At 43.0% G+C, this 21212-nt stretch overlaps 1 protein-coding gene across 5 annotated transcripts in view; it reads left to right on the forward strand.

Annotated features, from left to right (window-relative positions):
- The window catches only part of CEMIP (cell migration inducing hyaluronidase 1), a 168297-nt gene that overhangs the window by 109573 nt on the left and 37512 nt on the right, over positions 1-21212 (forward strand). For all 5 annotated transcript variants that reach the window (XM_080980270.1, XM_080980271.1, XM_080980272.1 and 2 more), the window contains exons 7-11: positions 3065-3135; positions 4973-5068; positions 6722-6840; positions 7873-8014; positions 9753-9944. In XM_080980270.1, the coding sequence (XP_080836396.1) occupies positions 3065-3135; positions 4973-5068; positions 6722-6840; positions 7873-8014; positions 9753-9944 (620 nt within the window). The remainder of the gene's footprint in view (positions 1-3064; positions 3136-4972; positions 5069-6721; positions 6841-7872; positions 8015-9752; positions 9945-21212) is intronic.

A 21212-nucleotide genomic window follows, 5' to 3' on the forward strand; every position in this document is an offset into this window, starting at 1 on the left:
CACATAGTGATTTTCCCCTCTTCTTGCCACTTGGAGTGTTCAGAAGTTAATTAGATAGTTTGAAAGAGATTCAGTAGCTCAGCTGAGCATGTTTCAGTATGAGACTTGAGAACTTATTGCCCAACTTGGTGGAAAAGCCATAGTACCAGAGCACTTATTTTGCATGCAAACATTTTCAGGTTAAATGGCTTGGCATTTCTGGGTTCCTCTGAAAGCTTGGAGCGCTGCTGACAGGTCAAAGTAGGGATTTTCCAGATGACCTGTTTGTTGAGTCTTCAACCTGATTTGCTTGCACAAAGCTGACATGGAGGTTAGACTATGGACTCAGCTAGATTGGTAAAGAAAAAGTGTTTTATATGTGTTGTATATGCGATATAACACTGTGACACCAGACGGTGCTGTGGAGTCCCATCTTTCCCTACCGGATCTCCCTGTATGAGTTTACAACGCATTGAACTGAATCACTTCTTTGATGTGTTTGGATCCAGCCTATATCCACTCTTTACTGATCATTCATCCTGATTTCTTTGCCGCATTCTTCTCCTAACCATGAATCATTTGCTCATCCCACGTTTTTGCAATGCATTTCTTTGTCACTTTTGCAACTGCAAAAAGTCAGTTTCTTTTCTGGATTTGCTGCGCTAGCGTGACACCGCACTTTATTCTGCTTTATTTGCATATACCTAAATTTCCAAGTGGGACGCGGGTGGCGCTCTGGGTTAAACCACAGAGCCTAGGACTTGCCAATCAGAAGGTTGGCGGTTTGAATCCCCGCGACGGGGTGAGCTCCCGTTGCTCGGTCCCTGCTCCTGCCCACCTAGCAGTTCAAAAGCACGTCAAAGTGCAAGTAGATAAATAGGTACCACTCCGGTGGGAAGGTAAACAGTGTTTCTGTGCACTGCTCTGGTTCGCCAGAAGCGGCTCAGTCATGCTGGCCACATGACCTCGGCCAATAAAGCAAGATGAGCGTCGCAACCCCAGAGTCGGCCATGACTGGACCTAATGGTCAGGGGTCCCTTTACCCTTTACCTTAAAGTATGCACTTGGATGGCTTCCACCGAATACTAATAGCCTGGAGGTGCCCATATGCAATACTGAGCTAGATAGATCAGGGGTCTGACTGTATCAGGCCGGCACCGATTCACCCCCTGTGCCCCACCCGGCTGCTCTTCTCCAAAAAAGACCGAGCTGCAGGAAGTCTAGCCACATCAGCTAAGAAACCTTCTTGATACCCACAGGCCTGGACATCTCAGGTGGTTCTTCCTCTCAGGCATGCCTGCTGCTCTTGGCAAGTAGGGCTGCAAACTTACCTGCGAGTTAGCAATACTGTGCACCATAGGGCTTACTTCCAAGTAAACATGCATAGACTTGCACTGCAAGAGACCGTGCCCTGTATTAACTATATGGGCCATATTTTTGCCTGCCTTCTTTTGTGTGTGTGTGTGTGTTTGTTTTTCTCTCTCTCTCCATTCTGATTTAATCAAATGGATCTCATTTGATGTGTTCAGGTTCCAACAGAGAACAAAAAAACAACAATTTTTTAAAAAAATCTCCTGGCATTTTAAGCAATTGACATGCCCTTTCTCCCACCAGCCCACCCCGCTCATTTGGAGGGAGATCATAGCTTTCCAAATGCCTTTGCCATGTGGTATGAAGCAAACATTTCCAGTAGTTGCACCTGGCCCCCTGGCAGATCTGTCTCAAGAACTTCATCTTTGCAGCTTCCATTGGGTTTGCTGCACAGGGTTGCAAGGAGCGAAGCTTAGAGACAGTGATGGCTGGGGCCCATTGGAGCCAGTAGGGTGGAAAGCAGGGAGGCCAACAGTAGGTGGCGCCAGAGCCAACGACAGGTGGAGACAACTGATTCTAGTGTTGTCCTTCCTGCTGAGTTCTGCAAGGGGGGAAGCTGAGACTAAGGAGGAGGATGTTCGTTCCAACACAGAGAAGTCTCCAGTGTACAAACTCTAGTTCACAAGTGAATGTTTGTCCAATATGTCTTCTGGGACCCTGAAAGTATCCTAGACGACCTATAGACTTCAAGACTTTGCACATTTGCAACGTGGCTTTTCTATATATATAAAAAAGAGTGAAACTGGTTGATCAAGTGATCTGCTTATAGCCCATTCCCAAGCACGGACTGCCAAGATTATCCAGTCCTTGTTTGTGCCTGTTCTATGCAATCCGTACTCTTCTGCTAATGTTCTTAGCGGTCTCCAAAGCTGTGCCCAAGAATGCCAGCAGCCATGAAAAAGCACGTATTGCTCACCTGGAGTTGATTAGAACATGTAAACCTAATTCCTAAATCATATATATATATATATATATATATATATATATATATGTGTGTGTGTGTGTGTGTGTGTGTGTGTGTGTTTATTAGTTTTCCAATAATAGCCAAATTATGACAATAACAATTAATTTCTAATTCCTAAATCTCCAGCATTTCAAGAGAACTGGCAAGCATAGATTCATCTGAGGCCCTTTAAAACAACAGCAGATTGCCAGCTAATCAATAAAATGTGATGCATTGAGCATTCCCGCTAATACCCTTTTTGTATTTCGTCGCATCTTTTGCCAAATCTAGATTCTTTTAAAGGTCATAGAGTGGAGGCCAACTATTTTCCGTTTCTTAGACATTCATTTCTGCAGAACTCTGTCACATAATGAGTTCTTTATGGGTCTGACCCTCAAACAACTTTCTCTGGAGGATCATCAGTGAGCTTTTAACAAGCTTCCCCTCCCAAGTTTGAATGTTTCGTCGTTTTCAGACTGCCCAGGTTTATCTTCGTCTGGCATTTGCAAGGTTGGATTCTCAGTTAAAAGCAGGAACTATGTTACGAGCTGAAGGAAATAAGGGGCATCTGAAGAAGGAAAAGGATTCCTTGTCAGTATCTTTTCTTCTTAGTTGGAAAAAACGAGGTAGAAAAGGGCATTATATAACTTGACAGATTTCATAAATCAGGTTGGCTGGGCAGCTTCGAAATGAAGTATTCTAATAGACCGCACACTTCTTTATGCTGTACATAAATAAATATGAAATACGTTTTTTCTTTTGATTTTCTAGGCATCCTTGGAGCTTTATTACAGTAAAGGGGAGCCCTTCCTCTTCTGTTGAAGACCACATAGAGTACCAAGGTAATTAAAAGTAAATAGCTCCTTGAAACTGGAGGTTGAAATTAGTCTCTCTTTTTTTGGAATAAATTTTATTAGGGTTTATAGAGAATAATACAAAACTTGATGTGAAATATTTTTTTTCTTCCTTTTCGTCCAAATTAAGACTTTGATATAAATACAATAAAAACATAAGGTAAGGAACTTCCGATTCTTTGTCCACTACATATAAACAGTATTCACTTCATCCACTCCAATATTACACACAACAAAGCCACTTTCTAGAAACAAACAGTATCTTCAGTCCTCAATTGCAAATGTCATTATTTCATTTTCTTTTTCACACGAAAAGTCTATGAGAGGTTCCCACAAATTAGTCATTCTGACCAGAATGGCTTCCACAGTACATGCATTGACCTGGGCAAATATAATCTGAAACCATGGTTTGTGCAAATCATAATTAAGAACCCACACCATGGGGTTGATCCAGGCTGCCACTTTCCCCTGGGGGGAAAAAAGATCTTTACCACTGAATCAGAGCAAATGTCAATCGGATTTTCCACGGATCAACGTTTGCTCTGATTCAGTGCTAAAGAGTGGGTTTTCCAGGGGAAAGGGGAGGATGAACAAAAAGCTGCTCAGAGCTGTGCAGGGACAAGCAGAGGTGTGGACAAGTCAATTGTTTGAGCTTCCAGACAACAGAGCAGGCAACTCAAGGTTCAGAGCTGCTTGCCTGCTTTCGGATCCTATCTCCTCAGGACTAAGCTTCATCAGTTTACTTCTGTTGCTCATAGTGCAATAGCTCTTGAGGCAGAACAGGGGCCCTTTCACTGGAAAGCCTGTAAATTCAGATGTGGCTACAGCTCCAGTTTGCAGACCAGACTCAAACTGTGGTTTTAGTTTGTCGGCCCTAAATAAACCACAGCTTGTGGGCAGGTTTGGGTTCAGACATAAAGCGAAACCGCAGTTCAGCTAAACAAACCTTGTTTTTGTGGCGCACCTGAACCCAGATGTTGTCCTCCCTTTTGCACTCCCAACTTCATAGCTAGTAGGAAGTTCCAGGTTTTACGGAGCCCATTTCCTTGCAGGTAGAGTGCACCATGACTTGCCTTCGTAACAGGTGTGGGAGTACAAAATATACAAGCCGTGGATGGGAGGACAGGCAGGCGTGCAAGGAGGGCAATGAAGGAAGAGCTGTTTCCCAAACGCAGACAGCACACATGAATGCAGACACAAAGGTGTTTCCCAAAGTTCTTCCTCCTTCCTGGTTCCCTTTAACAAACAAACAAAACAAAAACCAACCTGTCAAATTGTTTCTCTCCCAGAACCTGCAAGAAACTAGTAGTGGAAAACTGCTCATCCTTTTAGATGTTTCTAGAGGCCGCATTTCGAGTGGTTGGAAAATGCAGTTTTCCCTCCAGGACCTCTTGAGGCAAAGACGCCTGGATTTCTTGCAAAAGCTAAATGAATGTGTTATCTAAGAAAGATGAATTGGAATGGAACTTTCCATGTGCCCTTACTGCTGTATTGTTAAGACGTTCTTGCAGAAGGAAGTCAAGGGGGACTTATTCTGGAGCTAGAATATGATGAGTGGGTGGGTGGGGGAGAGAATCTCTAATTCTCCACCCTGATTATTTGTGCTGATTTTGCAGACTCTCCCTTTCAGCAGGGGAGCAAACACCCCATAATGGATGGGAGGAATGAGGCCAAGATCTAGCACTTGTGTTTGAAATGTTGCAGGTACTTACCAAACCAGTCCTAAATCCAAGAGGAGAAGGAATGTTGAAGTGTCGACAGCTTCTCCGTACTCATCCAGAAGGGCTGGGGCTGCTAGTAACTTCTTGTACTTTGCCTTTTGCAGGACACCGAGGCTCAGCCATTGCCAAGGTCTTCAAACTCTTCCAAGCAGACAATGGAGAGCATTTCAATGTGTCTTCAACCAGTGAGTGGGTTCAAGGTGAGGCCTCACCCCCACCCCTGCCACCATCACTATTTTTCACTAGCCTGAAGTGTGGGGAGATCCACAATGCACATTTAGGGCACATTCAACACACTTTTAAAGTACATAAAAAGGTAAAGGGACCCCTGACTATTAGGTGCAGTCGTGGCCGACTCTGGGGTTGCGGCACTCATCTTGCTTTATTGGCCGAGGGAGCTGGTGTACAGCTTCCAGGTCATGTGGCCAGCATGATTAAGCCGCTTCTGGCGAACCAGAGCAGCGCACGGAAACCTTCCAGCCGGAGCGGTACCTATTTATCTACTTGCACTTTGACGTGCTTTCGAACTGCTAGGTTGGCAGGAGCTGGGACCGAGCAACAGGAGCTCACCCCGTTGCGGGGATTCGAACCGCTGACCTTCTGATCGGCAAGTCCTAGGCTCTGTGGTTTAACCCACAGTGCCACCCATGTCCCTACATAGCTTCCCCCAAAGAGTCCTACAAGCTACAGCACCCAGCATGCTCAACAAACTGCAATTCCCAGGATTCTTTGAGGGAGGTCATGTGGATTGAATGTGCTATATAGCTGTATGGTTATATGATCAGCCTGTGCAGGCAGCAGTTTGGAATCCTCTCCATTGTTGCATAAATCATTCCTTCAGAGCCAGGGGTAGGTCACCTTTTCGGGCATGATGGCCACATTCCCCTGGGTGGCAGTAGGTGGGACCAATGTAAATAAAAATAAAAATGGGTGGAGCTAATGTAAAAAGTGGGTGGTCAGTCCTCTCCCTCTTTCCCCATTCATCAGTTCATTCTCTCTCTCTCTCTCCTCTAGGCTTTCATTGCAGCAGGGCAGCAAAATGGCCTCTGAATAACTATGGCCACATTCACATCATACATCTAAAGTGCTGTAATCCCACTTTAAACACTCCTGGTTTTCCCTGAAGTATTCTGGGAGCTGTAGTTTGCTAAGGGCATTGAGAATTGTTATCAGACCCCTATTTCCCTCACTGAGCTATAATTCTCCAGTGTTCCCTTTGAAGAGGAATTGATCGTTAAACCACTCTGAGAATTGGAGCTCTGGGAGGGCAATAGGGGTCTCCCAACAGCTCCTCAGCACCCTTAGCAAACTACAGTTCCCATAACTCTTTAGAGGAAGCATTGACTGTTTAAAGTGGCATCGATTGCATGGTGTGTATATGGCTTGTGTCAGATTAAAAATGTGACTGTTTTAAGAGTTTGCAGTAGCATAGGCAGCTGTTGGCCCCTATTGCTGCATCATTTCACTTGTTCCAGGTTTCTGTAGAGCACTTTTAGTGCAGTATTGGAATGCCGTTGACTTAAAGTTACTTAACCTTAGCGCAACTGGGTCAGCTATTAAGCTTATACTGTGTTTGCGTTGTGAATCCATGCAACTTTTAAGAATAGCACTATCTTCCCCCTACACACACACAGCTTGACGCACTTCACAGCATCCCCAAATAGCAGCTGACAGACCCACAACCAGAGCCAGGGAGTGGGCAGTTGTGGAAGAGACTTGCTAACGGTGCTTGGCACCAACATCAGTGGAACACATTTTTGTCGCATTGGTTAAGGTTGTTCTGTCCAAAATGACCTTCCTTCATGTTGACTGCTTTTCCTTCTCTCCCTGCCCCCCTTCCAATCCTGCCCCAGATGTGGAATGGACAGAATGGTTTGACAAGCCTGAAAAAGCAAAATCCAAAGATGGAGAGCGACTTTCAGATTTTCGGGCTGCTCACCCCGAAGTTTGTGATCACCCCATTAACATCCAGGTAGGACAGCCTAGGGGACTGACCTCTCCCTGCTATTACATCCCTCTTCCCCCTTCCAGTTGTCAGCCAACCATTTCGACCATTTTATATTGAGTTTAAAGCTGTAAAATCAAAACGGTTTATTAGACCACATGGCTTTTGGGTGGCTTCTTGTTTTTTAACTACTCTATATAGATGGGTGTGATAGAGATGCTTGCCAGAGAGGCACTTTGAAAGCCAGCTGGGAGCTAGGACCTGTTTCTCATTCAAGGACTGAAGCCACAGCCTCAATATACATTTAACGCAGTATCCTATCACTGTAGTCAAGGCTTCCCCCAAAGAATCCTGGGAAGTGTAGTTTGACGAGGGTGCTGAGAGCTGTTAGGAGACTCTGTTGCCCCCTCACAAAGCTTCAGGAACTGAATTTTTAAAGCACCGTGAGAATTGTGGGTCTGCGAGGGGAATAGAGTCTCCCAGCAACTCTCGGCACCCGTAACAAACAATACTTCCCAGGATTCTCTGGCTGTTATGCTATTTTCCCAGTCTGGTTAAGATGTTGTTCTGGAAAAAGCGACCTCTTTCACAGACCGAATACCTTGTAAACAAGCAGCGGCATGAAATAAAACAATTGCTAGTGGAGGTAAGCTGCCAAAATAAGAAAGAGCCTTGATACCTTTCTCTGTGGCACAAACAATTTCTTTAAAAAAACATTGTTATGCAGCAGCTTGTAGTTTGAGTCAACATCTCCTCCTTTGTTCTGCTTCCACTGTTGGAGACCATATGCCTCTTGAGTACCAGTTACTGGAAATCAGAGGTGCAGGGAGTGCTTTTGAATTTGGATCCTGTTTGTGGGTTGGCTACTGTGAAAGAGGGACTAGATGGGACTAGATGGGTCTTTGGCCTGATCCTGCAGGTTCCTGGTTTTGGTGTACAGTTTCATGTGAAAGCAAAACATCTGTCCCCCCCCCCTCATTGCACAGGTGGTGTTGAGCACACAACTTTTATTTTTCATGCTCAATTACTACTCATCTTGCATTTCCATTCCCCTTCCAGGCAGTCACACTCGATGGAGTGAACCTGACAACTGAGGTTCACTACAAAAGTGGCCGTGATTATAGGTTTTTCTGCCGTGGCCGAGGACAGACTCCCGGAGGCTGCCGTAACTATAGAGTGCGCTTCTTATGTGGCAAGCCTGGTATGTGACTAATTTTAAAAGCTTGGGCAAAAGTTGCTTCTACTGACCTACTTATTGTAAAGGAAGTAGCATTTTACCTCAGAACTATAAATACCTCGGTAATGGAGGCTTTCCATGAGTCTGAAACACCTTTTAATTCTGTAGTGTCTTTCTCATCCAAACACTTTCCATTTCTGCTTACTAGCTTCCCATTCTCCTAACCAAGATTCTAGTCCTCATGCACCAACTTATACTGACACACTGTGGCCAAGAGATTGATATTGAGGCATTGGAAAAATGAAAGTATGATACCTTTCAATCAATGGACTGACGATATGACAACACTCATAATTCATGAACGGGCTGCTTACAGGTGCAGACTCTGTATGGATAAATACATTGACATTTGGAATAAGTTTATACAAAATGTTGTAGGCTATTAACATTTACATAAGCACTAGGACAATAACACTGTACCAATTTATATAAGAAAGTATGGGAATATCGTATATTGCTTTCCCCCCTCCATATTCTCGCTTTCATATGTATCTTTGCTCTTGTTGTTTTTCTCCCTTTCACTTTTCCTTCTTTCTTTTCTCTATCACTTTATTTCTTTTTACTGAAATCACTTTAATAAAATATAAATATTTTTTAAAAAAACTTATCCTGACACACATCTCCCAGCAGTCAATCACAAAACATCTAGTACAGTCATACATTGGTTCTCAAACTTAATCCGTTCCGGGAGTCCATTTGACTCTTGAAACTGTTTGAAAACCAAGGCACAGCTTCCAATTGGCTGCAGGAGCTTTCTGCACTCAATTGGAAGCCATGGAAGCCACGTCGGACGTTCAGCTTCCGAAAAACGTTCGCAAACAAGAACACTTACTTCCGAGTTTGCAGCGTTCAGGAGCCAAAACGTACAAGTACCAAGGCGTTCTAAAACCAAGGTACGACTGTAATCTTAAAGGTCTCTAAAAGGATACGGGAAATCACAGTAGTGTGGCCTACATAGAATGCTAGTCAAGACAGGCTTTTGGTCTCACCCAACCATTTCTTTTCATTATACATGCTCAACAATTCCAAGAGTGGCACATTGGCATCACCAACACCCAGCTGAAACTCCACTGAAGTGTTTCACAAGGTGCTCAATATCTCTCCCCTCCATCAAATATAAGTGGGAGGATTAATTATTGTGGTGAATGGCATCAATACTGGAGAAGCGACAATTATTTCAGAAAGCAGTCATTTTATTTTGCAGACGTTCATTTTAACCAAGGCGGTGATTCCATGCAGTTCTTTTGACCTTCATTTTTCAAAGGGCAAAAAAAGATGGCTGTTTTGATTAGCATGAGGAAACCATTGTATCATGCTGAAGACAGCTACTGCAGCATCTTTAAATGACACCTCTGAGCAACCGTAAATGCTGGGTCTGAGAGGGTGTGGTGCCATAGGCCCACAAAGAGCTGCGTTTAAATTTAGTGAAGGGGTTAGTGGAAAAACACACTTGCCAGTAAATAATGAATGGAGCCTATTTTGTTTCACTTCTTGAGTTTTGCACATTAAAAAAGAACCTGACAGCATGGTTGGAGGAGTTGTCTTGTATTTCCTTGGGCCAGTCAACCACTTACTTTCGTTGGTGTGAAACATGTCCTTTAAGATTAAGTGAACAATTTGTGAAGTATTTTAAATATTCTGTCTCTCCAACCCCCCTTCCCATTTATTTATTTTGTGTTTGTGTCCTGTATTGGCTTTCCAGTGAGACCCAAGCTTACAGTCATGGTTGACACCAATGTAAACAGCACCATCTTGAGATTGGCTGATAATGTGCAGTCATGGAAGGCTGGAGATAAGATAGTTGTGGCCAGTACAGATTATTCCATGTATCAAGCCGAAGAATTCCAGATCTTGCCCTGCAGAGCCTGTGGACCCCATGAAGTCAAAGTGGCGGGTAGGTCATCATATTGGAATTCATGATTTTGATGTCTGCACAGTTTGTGTCTGTGGCTGCTTCCTGGTAACCTGTTTATTAAGTGTTCACTCTGATTTATTTGCAAGGAGATTAGATGAGGTTTTCCATTTACTGAGCATTCATTCTGATGTGTTTGTGGGGAGGTTAGATGATACTGCATCAAGCAGTTGTTGACCCACACTTTTCAGTATCTCTTCCCATTACTTTCCTAATTGCGAAATGTCTGGTGATGGGGCAGGGGTGTGTGCAGATGAGTTTGTTGTGCAAGAACAACACAATTGCACAAATGGCAACAGTCTAGAAGCACCCTGTCTCTTTTGCCTGTGCTATTTTTAAACCTCGTGCCTAAAAATCAGTGAACCGTTCAAATTCCTTGTAAGTTTGTGTCTTTCCAGTAGGGAAAAGGGACTGAGATGTTGGGTTTTAAAATAAGATTGGTAGCAGATAAACAAAGTGGACAAGGAGGAAAAGAGGAGATAGATGGGAGAAGCCAAGAGACAGCCGGTGGTACAGAGAAGAAGCTTGGGTTGAATGCAACAGTGAAGGAGTCAGTGCAATGATGATGTTGTTGTTGTTGTTGTTGATGATGATGATAGAGGTGTTACTCAGAGAAGTTGAACCCTAATGAAAGGAAGGAAATGGGGGGGGGGATAAAACTGGCCTATCTTATGGGATTGTTGTAAGGATCCCTGATAAAATGAAAATCAGCGCTATGTAAATATAAGCAGTGGTCTTCTTGTTGTCAGAAATTTGATCAACACCGTGCTATACAAAACAGGCCACTCCTTGACAACCACATGCCCCCATTATATTCATTGTAACCTGCTCAGTAAGACCTGTAGTTGGCCCTTTGTGAAATGGGCCGAAAGGAGTTAGGTGCTTTGTGCCAAAGGAAATATTATTCTGGTTTCAAATGCATCATAGGCTCATGACTAAAGATGGCAAGCTCTCTGTGAGAAAAATGTATCAGCAGCGTTGATGGTGTTTTTCCCCCTTTCCCCAGAAACACTTGGATGATTGGAAAAACCACATGAAATGTGTGTGACACAGGTTACATCATGAGAACAATCTTGGGTGATAGTCAATGAAAACAAAGCTGGAACAGGGTATATTACTTGGGTTCCACTAGCATCTGAAAACCATGCTAGTGGGGAGTTGCAGAAGGAAAGTGGCAGGAGAAGGGTTAAGCGCCTCCCCCCTCCACTTGCAGTTTCTCTGCTAGAAATGGCATCCTCCCAGCACTGCTTTGCAGTGGAGAAGTGTTGGCTGGCTTCTGAGAATCCAAGTTGGTTGCACAGTGTTGGCCTCAGTTGCATAATGAGGTGGCATCGATGGAAAATTCCTCCTGTCTCTAGTTCACTGTCCTGTGCAATAGAAACAGGAGAACTGTTGAATATCTTTTCCGGGACTTCTCATAGAAAATGTTGATAAACATTAGTCAGGGAGAGTTAGGGATAAAGGATGTATTCAACGAAGTTTTATACAAAATAGACCCATAGAAATCAATGGACCTAACTTAGTCATGTTAATTAATTTACTCTAAGACATAGTTTTATGTCTTCCACTGAATCCTGTTGCACTTCAACAGGATTGGAGTGAATCATTCTGTAAGGGTTTTTAACAATATTATTAAACAGATGCTAGCTCAGCTACGGATAGGCATTGCTTCTGAGTTTGTGAAACAGACAGAATTGCAACTAGTAAAGTTTCTTTTCTTCTCATTGCTATAGCCCTGTACTGGGAAAAGCGGTATCAGTTGAATTTATTTCTGCCATGCCACTATAAAAACGCAAAGGGGGAAATGGTGGTAACTGTTAAGTTTGCTGCATGAATAACATCCGCCTAATACAACCGCCTAATGGTTAAACTAGAGATTTGTGGTTTTATAACGCCTTTTGTGACTGAGTCAAGTGCTAATTATAACCAGTGTCCTCATCGTTTAGCGATATTTTCATATACTCTGCATTAGGATATTTGGCCAAATGAGTTGAGCTGTTTTTAACAGTTCCTGCTAATAAATTATGCTGGCTTGACAAACAGAACTTCAGAGAAACAGATGGGAACTGGGCATCCACAGGCGGTCAGGAGTGGGGCGTTCAGCTGTGTGCCATAAGAATTTCACACTCTCACACATGAACACCTACCTTGAATGAGTGTAGATACAATAGCTTGAGTGAATCATAGAATCATATATATATATATTTTAATTAATATTTATTAAAGTTTCAGAAAAAAATATCACATTAATAAACAAGAGAAATTTGAAAAGAAAAAAGAAAGATACACAATAGAAAATACAAAATACAAAATACAAAAAGAAAAAAAACAATTAAAAACAATTCCGTCTTTTCATAACTTCTTTTACATTTACTTGTTTCCCGGACTTCCTCATACCTCCCTCTTTTGTATTCCAATTCAGTTTGTTTGTCCAGCAATTCCTTTCCCTCCTTTTTAATCCCAATCCCAATCCTTAATCTTAATATAATATAACATTAAGTTTTTACCTATTAAAAACCAATTTTCCATTCTTTTAACCTTTTTAATCCTAATCCTTAATCTTGATCTATATATAACTTTAAAACCTGTACAGCTAGAAGCCACTTAATTTCAATCCATCATCACTCTAACATTCTTTAATTTTGCAATATTTCTGTAAATAATCTTTGAATTTCTTCCAATCTTCTTCCACCGACTCTTCTCCCTGGTCACGGATTCTGTATAGAATCATAGAATCATAGAATCATAGAGTTGGAAGAGACCACAAGGGCCATCGAGTCCAACCCCCTGCCAAGCAGGAAACACCATCAGAGCACTCCTGACATATGGTTGTCAAGCCTCTGCTTAAAGACCTCCAAAGAAGGAGACTCCACCACACTCCTTGGCAGCAAATTCCACTGTCGAACAGCTCTTACTGTCAGGAAGTTCTTCCTAATGTTTAGGTGGAATCTTCTTTCTTGTAGTTTGGATCCATTGCTCCGTGTCCGCTTCTCTGGAGCAGCGTAAGTGAAGACAGCTATTAAGGCGTTGTACCCAGAAGAAGACTGATAAAATGATGTCAGGATGGGAGTTGCCTAACTCGAGCAGCTACTGCAAATTTTCCCCTCATGCTTTCATCATATGCTGTCATAGATGCCAACTCCCTGCAGCCCTGGGTGCCTGAGCACCCACAAAATTCCCCATGAAGGGGCCAGGCACCCACAAATTTCAATGCCAGGGCCATGCATGCTCCATGGCACCCATCACTTCAGGCACCCACGGTCGCAGAGCCAAGCAGGCACTCCTGTATGCTGTTGATGTTGCTGATGTTATTTTAATTTCAAAGGAACAGAAAAAGTGAGGTGAGCTTCCGTGTGAAGTTGTCGAAACATGGATGTCTAAGTTATTGGAATTCCACCATTTTTAATCATCATTATGTGAACTTTAGGCACAGGTTATTTAGTCTAGAGGAGACTCTGCACAAGTTCAGTAGAGGTTGCCAGTGGGGGGAGAGTCAATTTCTCACAAATTATCTCTAAGCATGAGTTTGGAATAAGGTGTGTTCCCAGAGCATTGGATACCCACCTCAGACGGAACAGATTAATCAGTAAAGATTTGCTGTACTGACCTCCAGTGATGGATGCATGTGAGAAGTTATTAAGTTTAAATCAGGGACTATTGGATGGGAACATATTGGTTTTTAAGAAATGATAGAAAATTATTGCAAGCAATTAAAATAAATAAATTCAAAGTGTCCTTTTTTTAAGAAAGAAAGAAAAGGATTTAGATTTTAAAAACTTTTAAAAGCTTAATTTGTCCCACACTGTCCTTGTTCATGGTGCTTTGTGGAGCAAAATATGCAAAAGGGACAGGTACAGTACATTTATATTCCATATTGCTCCTTCACAGATATTATAAATGGGGTTCCATGGGAAATCTCACTGTTAAATTGCTCTGGAAATTGTAGCTCCGTGAGGGGAATATGTACCTCCTAACAACTCACAGCATCCTTAACAAACTACAGTTCCCAGAATTCTTTGTGGGAAGAACCTTGGCTTGATACCACTGTTCTTTCCTTACCTCACCCTATAATAAGCCGCTTCTACATACTTTGCACATCTGATTTTCATGCAGAATTCTGCCTCCAGTTCATGGGAATGGGGCTTAAAAGGTTCGGCAAAGTCCCTCTCAGTTGAAGGATGTTTCTCAGCTTTCCTATCACTAATTAGGCATTGTTTTTCTATGGTTTGTGTCCTCTCCGCCCCCAGGGAATGGATTCAAATTCTTTGATGCTTTGCATCTGGATTTCAAAGAACTCTGGAGATGCCCAGAGCGAAAGGCAGCAAAATGGAAGGCAGGAAGGGTGGGACAGGGTAGAAGATCAAACAACAATAATTCCCAGCCTTATCTGCAGCTACATAGCCACATGAGAAGTGTCCAACCCTTGATAAGTTTCACAAATGGGCAGAAATGACGCAACACCCTTCTAATGTACCCGATAATAAGTAACATGAATGAACTGGTGGGTGTCATTGTTCAGACCAGAACACCCTTATAATAGATGGCTGGTTACAGTTCATCTGTGAATGTATCTTGACTGTGTGAAAATCCGATTATCAGTAGACCTCCGAGGCGGCTCAATCTGTGGGAATCCAAAAGTGTGGGAAAAGTACATTAGAACTGGACATTTCTCAAATCAGATGCAGGGCTCGTTTCTCACGAGTTTGCCCATCTATACCCTTTTTATTTGTTTAGAAGGAAATGAGGCCATTTTGTCCTTAATGGCTGACTGCCTCTCGGACGGCAACATGTATTATAGTCCATAGTTATTGACTACTCTGCCAATAGAGACTCCGCAGGCAAATTCTGTTTCAATTTTTAAATGCCTGTTGAAAACTCTCTTATTCCATCAGGCCTAGGCAGGCAATTGAGACACAGTGGTACCTTGTGTTACGTACTTAATCCGTTCCGGAGGTCCGTTCGTAACAGGAAGTGGCTCATAACATGAGGCGCACTTTCTCTCATGGCGCCTCCCGCTGCTGCCGCGCCACTGGCGCCCGACTTCTGCCCGAATCCCGGGGCAAAGGTTGCAAGAAGGGGCATCTACTTCCGGGTTAGTGGAGCACGTAGCCCGCAGCATTCGTAAGGGGGGCGGTACGTAACACGAGGTACCACTGTAGTTGGAAAAAATTCTGATTTTCTCTCTTTTACATGGTTTCTATTGTATGGTTTTTATATGTTGTAGTTGCAAACCACTCTGATTTTTTTTTAAAAATGAATAGCTCTATATAAATAGTTTTTTTAATAAATAAATAGCCATATCAAATATGATAAAGCAGGCAATGAGTAATGGTTATTATGGCAAGGGATTGGAGAACTTTCTCCAAACTTGTCGGGTGGTAACAAAATATCTGAACATATAGGGCAAAAAAGGTGGTGATCCCTAATAATAACAATAAAAACATTTTTCACAACAACCCTGCAAGGTAGGGATGGGGAACCTGTGACTCTCCAGATGGGCTTAAGCTCCCAGCAACTGCAGCAAACATGTTCAGTGGTCAGAGATGATGGAAGTTGTCATCCAATGATATCTGGAGGGCCATAGGTTCCCCGTCCCTGAGGTAAGTGGAATACATACAGTGGTACCTCGGGTTAAATATGCTTCAGGTTACATACGCTTCAGGTTACAGACTCTGCTAACCCAGAAATAATAATAATAATAATAATAATAATAATAATAATAATAATAATTTATTTATACCTCGCCCATCTGGCTGGGCTTCCCCAGCCGCTCTGGGCGGCTTCCAAAAGAAAATTAAAATACTATAATACATCAAACATTAAAAGCTTCCCGAAACAGGGCTGCCTTCAGATGTCTTCTAAAAGCCTGGTAGTTGTTGTTCTCTTTGACATCTGGTGGGAGGGTGTTCCACAGGGAAGGCGCCACTACCGAGAAGGCCCTCTGCCTGGTTCCCTGTAACTTGGCTTCTCGCAGTGAGGGAACTGCCAGAAGGCTCTCGGCGCTGGACCTCAGTGTCCGGGTAGAACGATGGGGGTGGAGACGCTCCTTCAGATACCTCGGGTTAAGAACTTTGCTTCAGGATGAGAACAGAAATCGTGGTCCGCCGGTGCTGCGGCAGCAGGAGGCCCCATTAGCTAAAGTGGTGTTTCAGGTTAAGAACAGTTTCAGGTTAAGAACGGACCTCGAGAACGAATTAAGTTCTTAACCTGAAGTACCACTGTACTGCAGATGGTGAGAGAGAGGGGGAGAGAGTTGCCTAAGGCCATCTACTGAGTTAATGAGAGAAGAGATATTTAAACCAGAAACTGATAGGGGTGTGTGATTTTATCATTTTCTGTTTCTCATTTTTCCAATCTTAAATTCGGTGCTCCACTTTTTTCCCTTTGTAAAAAGGTCATCATGCAAATGCATCAGCATTTTGCTGCAAATTTTAGTGTGCAGTTTTGCCTACTTTGCAAATGAAATATCCCTAATAATATCCCTAATATTATCCCTAATAATATCCCTAATATTATCCCTAATATTATCCCTAATCGCCTATCTTTGCAAATGAAATATTATCCCTAATAATATTTGCATATTATTTTCAAAAATATTTGCATTCATATGCAAACCTTACCTTAGTATATACATTATTATTTGTAGAAATTTACTCAGCTGGAGATCTGCATTGCAAAATTCAGAGAAGTGTGAGTTTTGCAGGCTGACTTTGCATCCTGTTTTAGAAAGTGGGATTTGGGAAAGCTCTGCTTTCAGTGTGAACTGAATCAAATTTCTCCCTTATCGCTACTTCCTGGTTTCTATAACCGAGTCTCTTTCTATCATCTGTGCTACACCAGTTACCATCTGTTTTCCTATTGCTTTTGTTCCTTCTTTCTCTCTTTGCGAGTAGGTTTGCCAAAGTGCTAACTGGAGCACAGGAAATATATTCTGCTAGGTTGCCACTTCTGATAGCTGTACATGCAATTATTTTGTTGTTGGTACATTGCATGTGTGCGCAATGAAATGTGCACACGTGTGATTATCTACATCATCACACCTGCGTGTGCAGATAGTTATCCCATGCGGCAATGTACATATGGATTTAATGGATTTCCTAGATGTAATTATATAAAACTGCATTCTGCTGAGTCAGATCATTGCTCCAGCCAGCGCATGGACTGACTGCTACTTTCTACAAATGGACGCAGATTGTTCTTTCTAGCACAGTATATTTTGACTGCATTCCAAGGCCTGCAGCTCAGTGTTAAGTCATTTGCTTTGCACGTAAAAAACCCCCGCAAATTAAATCCTCCAAGAGGAAGGTCATCATAATATTTGATAGCACAGCTTTCAGAAACAACAACAACAACCCTGTGTCGAAATCTTTGCAAAGCTGTTGCCTGTCAAACCAATGCACTAAATGCACTAAATTAACTCGGTAATAAGGTATCTTCATGTGTCTTGGGCTGCATTCGCAGTCATGTTTCCCAGACTGTTAATATCCGTATAATATTTGAGCTTTTGCACAACATAAAAGCCACTTCCAGAAATACGGCAGAAGATAGCTCAAGTCTATTGCTAATTTCCACATTATTTGCTTTCAGGAAAAAAAATGTTTGCAACTCACATGGAAATAAGCACTAAACTTGTGCTATATTTGGCTATATTTTTGGCAGGGAAGCTAAAATATAGTGAGGAAATGAACAGTTATGGAAACATCAGGAAACAGAATTGACTGCCATGGGAACTGCCACCTTAGGACCTTTATTGCCAGACAACCTGGGGCTTAAATCCAGGAGAAACTTTCTGCACACATTACATGTGCTCTGCTTGCGTCCCACGCACTCCTCCCCTCCCCTAATTTATACAGCAGGCCATGTGTGGAAGAGTGTGCAAAACTAAACAGTGTGGCTGGTGTCACAATAACTGTTTGTCTGCATCCACCGAGCGAAAGGCTTGACGGAGCACTCGCCTTAAGCGTCACTCTAACCACAGATCTCATTTACAGTTCTTTGGGGTAAGATGTTCTTGCTTCCGATATGAAGAGCTTTCTTTCACATCTGTCTCTCTGATGTGCCCCATGGGGCTGGTTGCGCACCAAGCGCCTAATGTAAATTGGCAGCCGGCCCTGCATTCTTGTTGCCCAAAAAGAGCAAAAACAAGAATTCTTGCCACAACAGGTCTCTTGTGTGTTGAAAACAAACGCAAAACCCTATGCTGCCTCTCTCGGTGTTTGTGGATATCACATTAAAGAAAATAAAACCTCCCCCTTCCAAAAAAAGAAAGCTAAAAGGGATAAAAATTTAAAAAGGTATACAGTACAAAACAATAGCAGCATAAGAAAGTACACATATAGCTCAGTTGGTTAGAGCATGGTGATGATAACGCCAAGGTTGCAGGTTCGATTCCCATATAGGATGGTTGCCTATTCCTGCATTGCAGAGCGTTAAACTATGAAGCTCTGGTTCCCTTCAAACTCTACAGTTCTAGGATTCTATATCCCAGCGGTGGAACAGGATGATGAAGATGATAGCTGTTATTTATTGAACTTTTAGAAGACATCTGAAGGCAGCCCTGCTGAGGGAAGCTTTTAATGTTTAATAGATTATTATGGGACGCGGATGGCGCTGTGGGTTAAACCACAGAGCCTAGGACTTGCCGATCAGGTCGGCGGTTCGAATCCCCGCGACGGGGTGAGCTCCCGTTGCTCAGTCCCTGCTCCTGCCAACCTAGCAGTTCGAAAGCACGTCAAAATGCAAGTAGATAAATAGGTACCACTCCGGCGGGAAGGTAAACGGCGTTTCCGTGCGCTGCTCTGGTTCGCCAGAAGCAGTTTAGTCATGCTGGCCAAATGACCCGGAAGCTGTCTGCAGACAAACGCCGGCTTCCTCGGCCAATAAAGCGAGATGAGCACCGCAACCCCAGAGTCGGTCATGACTGGACCTAATGGCCAGGCGTCCCTTTACCTTTACCTTTAGGTTATTGTATGTTAATATTATGTTGGAAGCAGCCCAGAGTGGCTGGGGAAACCCAGCCAGATGGGCAGGGTATAAATTATTATTATTATTATTATTATTATTATTATTATTATTATTATATCCAATCCTTCTTCCATAAGGAAGCAGGGTGGCAAACAAAGCAGAAACGTTCGAAAAACAATTATAAAATAAAATAAAATCTAAAAGCAATTTTAGTTAAAAACATTCTTCCATCCAATGATCTTGAGATTTCCAAGATCGTGCTCTGCTGTTTTCTACAAGCCAGAAATGAGCTACATAAAGAAACATCATCAGGGGCACTGTATTGCAACCACTCACAAAGCCCTGATCTATGCCACAGGTGTATTTTACTCCCCATAGCAAAGCAACATGGACCAGACCCTTTAATAGGCATGATGTGTAGTTTCTATGAGGAGAGGTTCCAAGGTAATTTAGGTCCCCTGCAATAAGGGGACTATGCGTACCTAGTAATCCATATTACAGCACCCACTCCAGATTCCTCTCATTATACAAAAATAAGAAGAGCGCTGCTGGATCAAACCAAAGGACCATCTCGTTGAACATCCTGTTCTCACAGTGGTAAAGGTAAAGGTAAAGGGACCCCTGACCATTAGGTCCAGTTGTGACCGACTCTGGGGTTGCGGCACTCATCTCGCTTTATTGGCCGAGGGAGCTGGCGTACAGCTTCTGGGTCATGTGGTCAGCATGACTAAGCCGCTTCTGGCGAAACCAGAGCAGCGCACGGAAATGCCATTTACCTTCCCACCAGAATGGTACCTATTTATCTACTTGCACTTTGACGTGCTTTCGAACTGCTAGGTTGGCAGGAGCTGGGACCGAACAATGGGAGCTCACCCCATTGCGGGGATTCGAACCACCGACCTTCTGATCGGCAAGTCCTAGGCTCTGTGGTTTAACCCACAGTGCCACCCGCGTCCCTGGTGCCTATGGTAGGGTTGCCATATTTCAAATGGCGAAAATCCGGGCAGAAAAGTTGTGGAGCCTTTTTGACAATATCACAAAAAAAGCCGTTTTTGAACTATTTTTAAGGGAAATAGGCAAAAGCAGCACTGCTGCCGTGGGCTGCCATACGTCTGGGAAGCACACAAGCGAGGTCTGAGTGCGAAAACCTTCTCTTCACTTGCGATTCCCAGCAAACTGATATTCAGAGGCAACCTGCCTGTGACAACAGAGGTAGTACAAACAGCCGTCATGTCTAGCAATGAATGATAGCATTGCCCTCCGTGAATTTGACTAATCCTCTTTTAAAACTGGCCGAGTCAAGGGGACATCCTGGCAATTTGTGGAAGCAAATTTGCTCAGCTGTGAGTAATGCTAACGCTGTAAATTTGACAGAATGCCGAGATTTTGCAAGAACCGGTTCCTGAGTAAGAATTTCATTTGATTCTGCATTGTTTATTCTGGTGGGAAAATCCTGGGGTTTTCGTGGCGAATATTGAGTAAGGGCAGAGGAGGAGGAAGGGGGATGTATAGGATTGAAGCAGGAGGCAATAGGTGTTTTAAGAGCAGGGGAACGAAGAAATGTGAATGCAAGACCCAGAAGAGGAAGGAGAGGGAAACACAAGTCAGTCTTGGTTTCTGTCTGGACAGTCCTATTGAGCATCCCAGCCTGGTTCTTGGCTATTTGTGTGTGTGTGTCACACAAATTTCTAGTTTCTCTAGGCTCTAGAGCAATTGCCAAGAGCAATTAGATATACAGGGGTACCTCGGGTTACAGACACTTCAGGTTACAGACGCTTCAGGTTACAGACTCTGCTAACCCGGAAATAGTGCATCGGGTTAAGAACTTCGCTTCAGGATGAGAACAGAAATTGCACAGCGGCGGTGCAGTGGCAGCGGGAGGCCCCATTAGCTAAAGTGGTGCTTCAGGTTAAGAACAGTTTTAGGTTAAGAACAGACCTCCAGAACAAATTAAGTTCTTAACCCGAGGTACCACTGTATTTTAATTTAGGTAATCTATGTAATAGGCTTATGTTAGAAAATGAATATGGATTTTGAATTTGGTGTTTGTAATTTTTTTTTTGTTTTTTTGGGGGGGAAACAAATTTCTAGTTTCTCTGCTGGTGGTATAAATTGCCAAATTAACCTCCTGCAGAAATAGACATGCTTGGTGTGTTTGTTTTACCATCAAGCATTCCAGGAACCCAATTTATCGCTATTGTCTGGGGTGAATGTGGTATCAATACTCCGTAAGGAGAGGGCAGTGGAGGACAGCAACCACCTGAGACCCATTTCCTTATCTTGAAT

This window comes from Podarcis pityusensis (assembly GCF_964106645.2).
Source record: "Podarcis pityusensis genome assembly, chromosome: 14".
NCBI lineage: Eukaryota > Metazoa > Chordata > Lepidosauria > Squamata > Lacertidae > Podarcis > Podarcis pityusensis.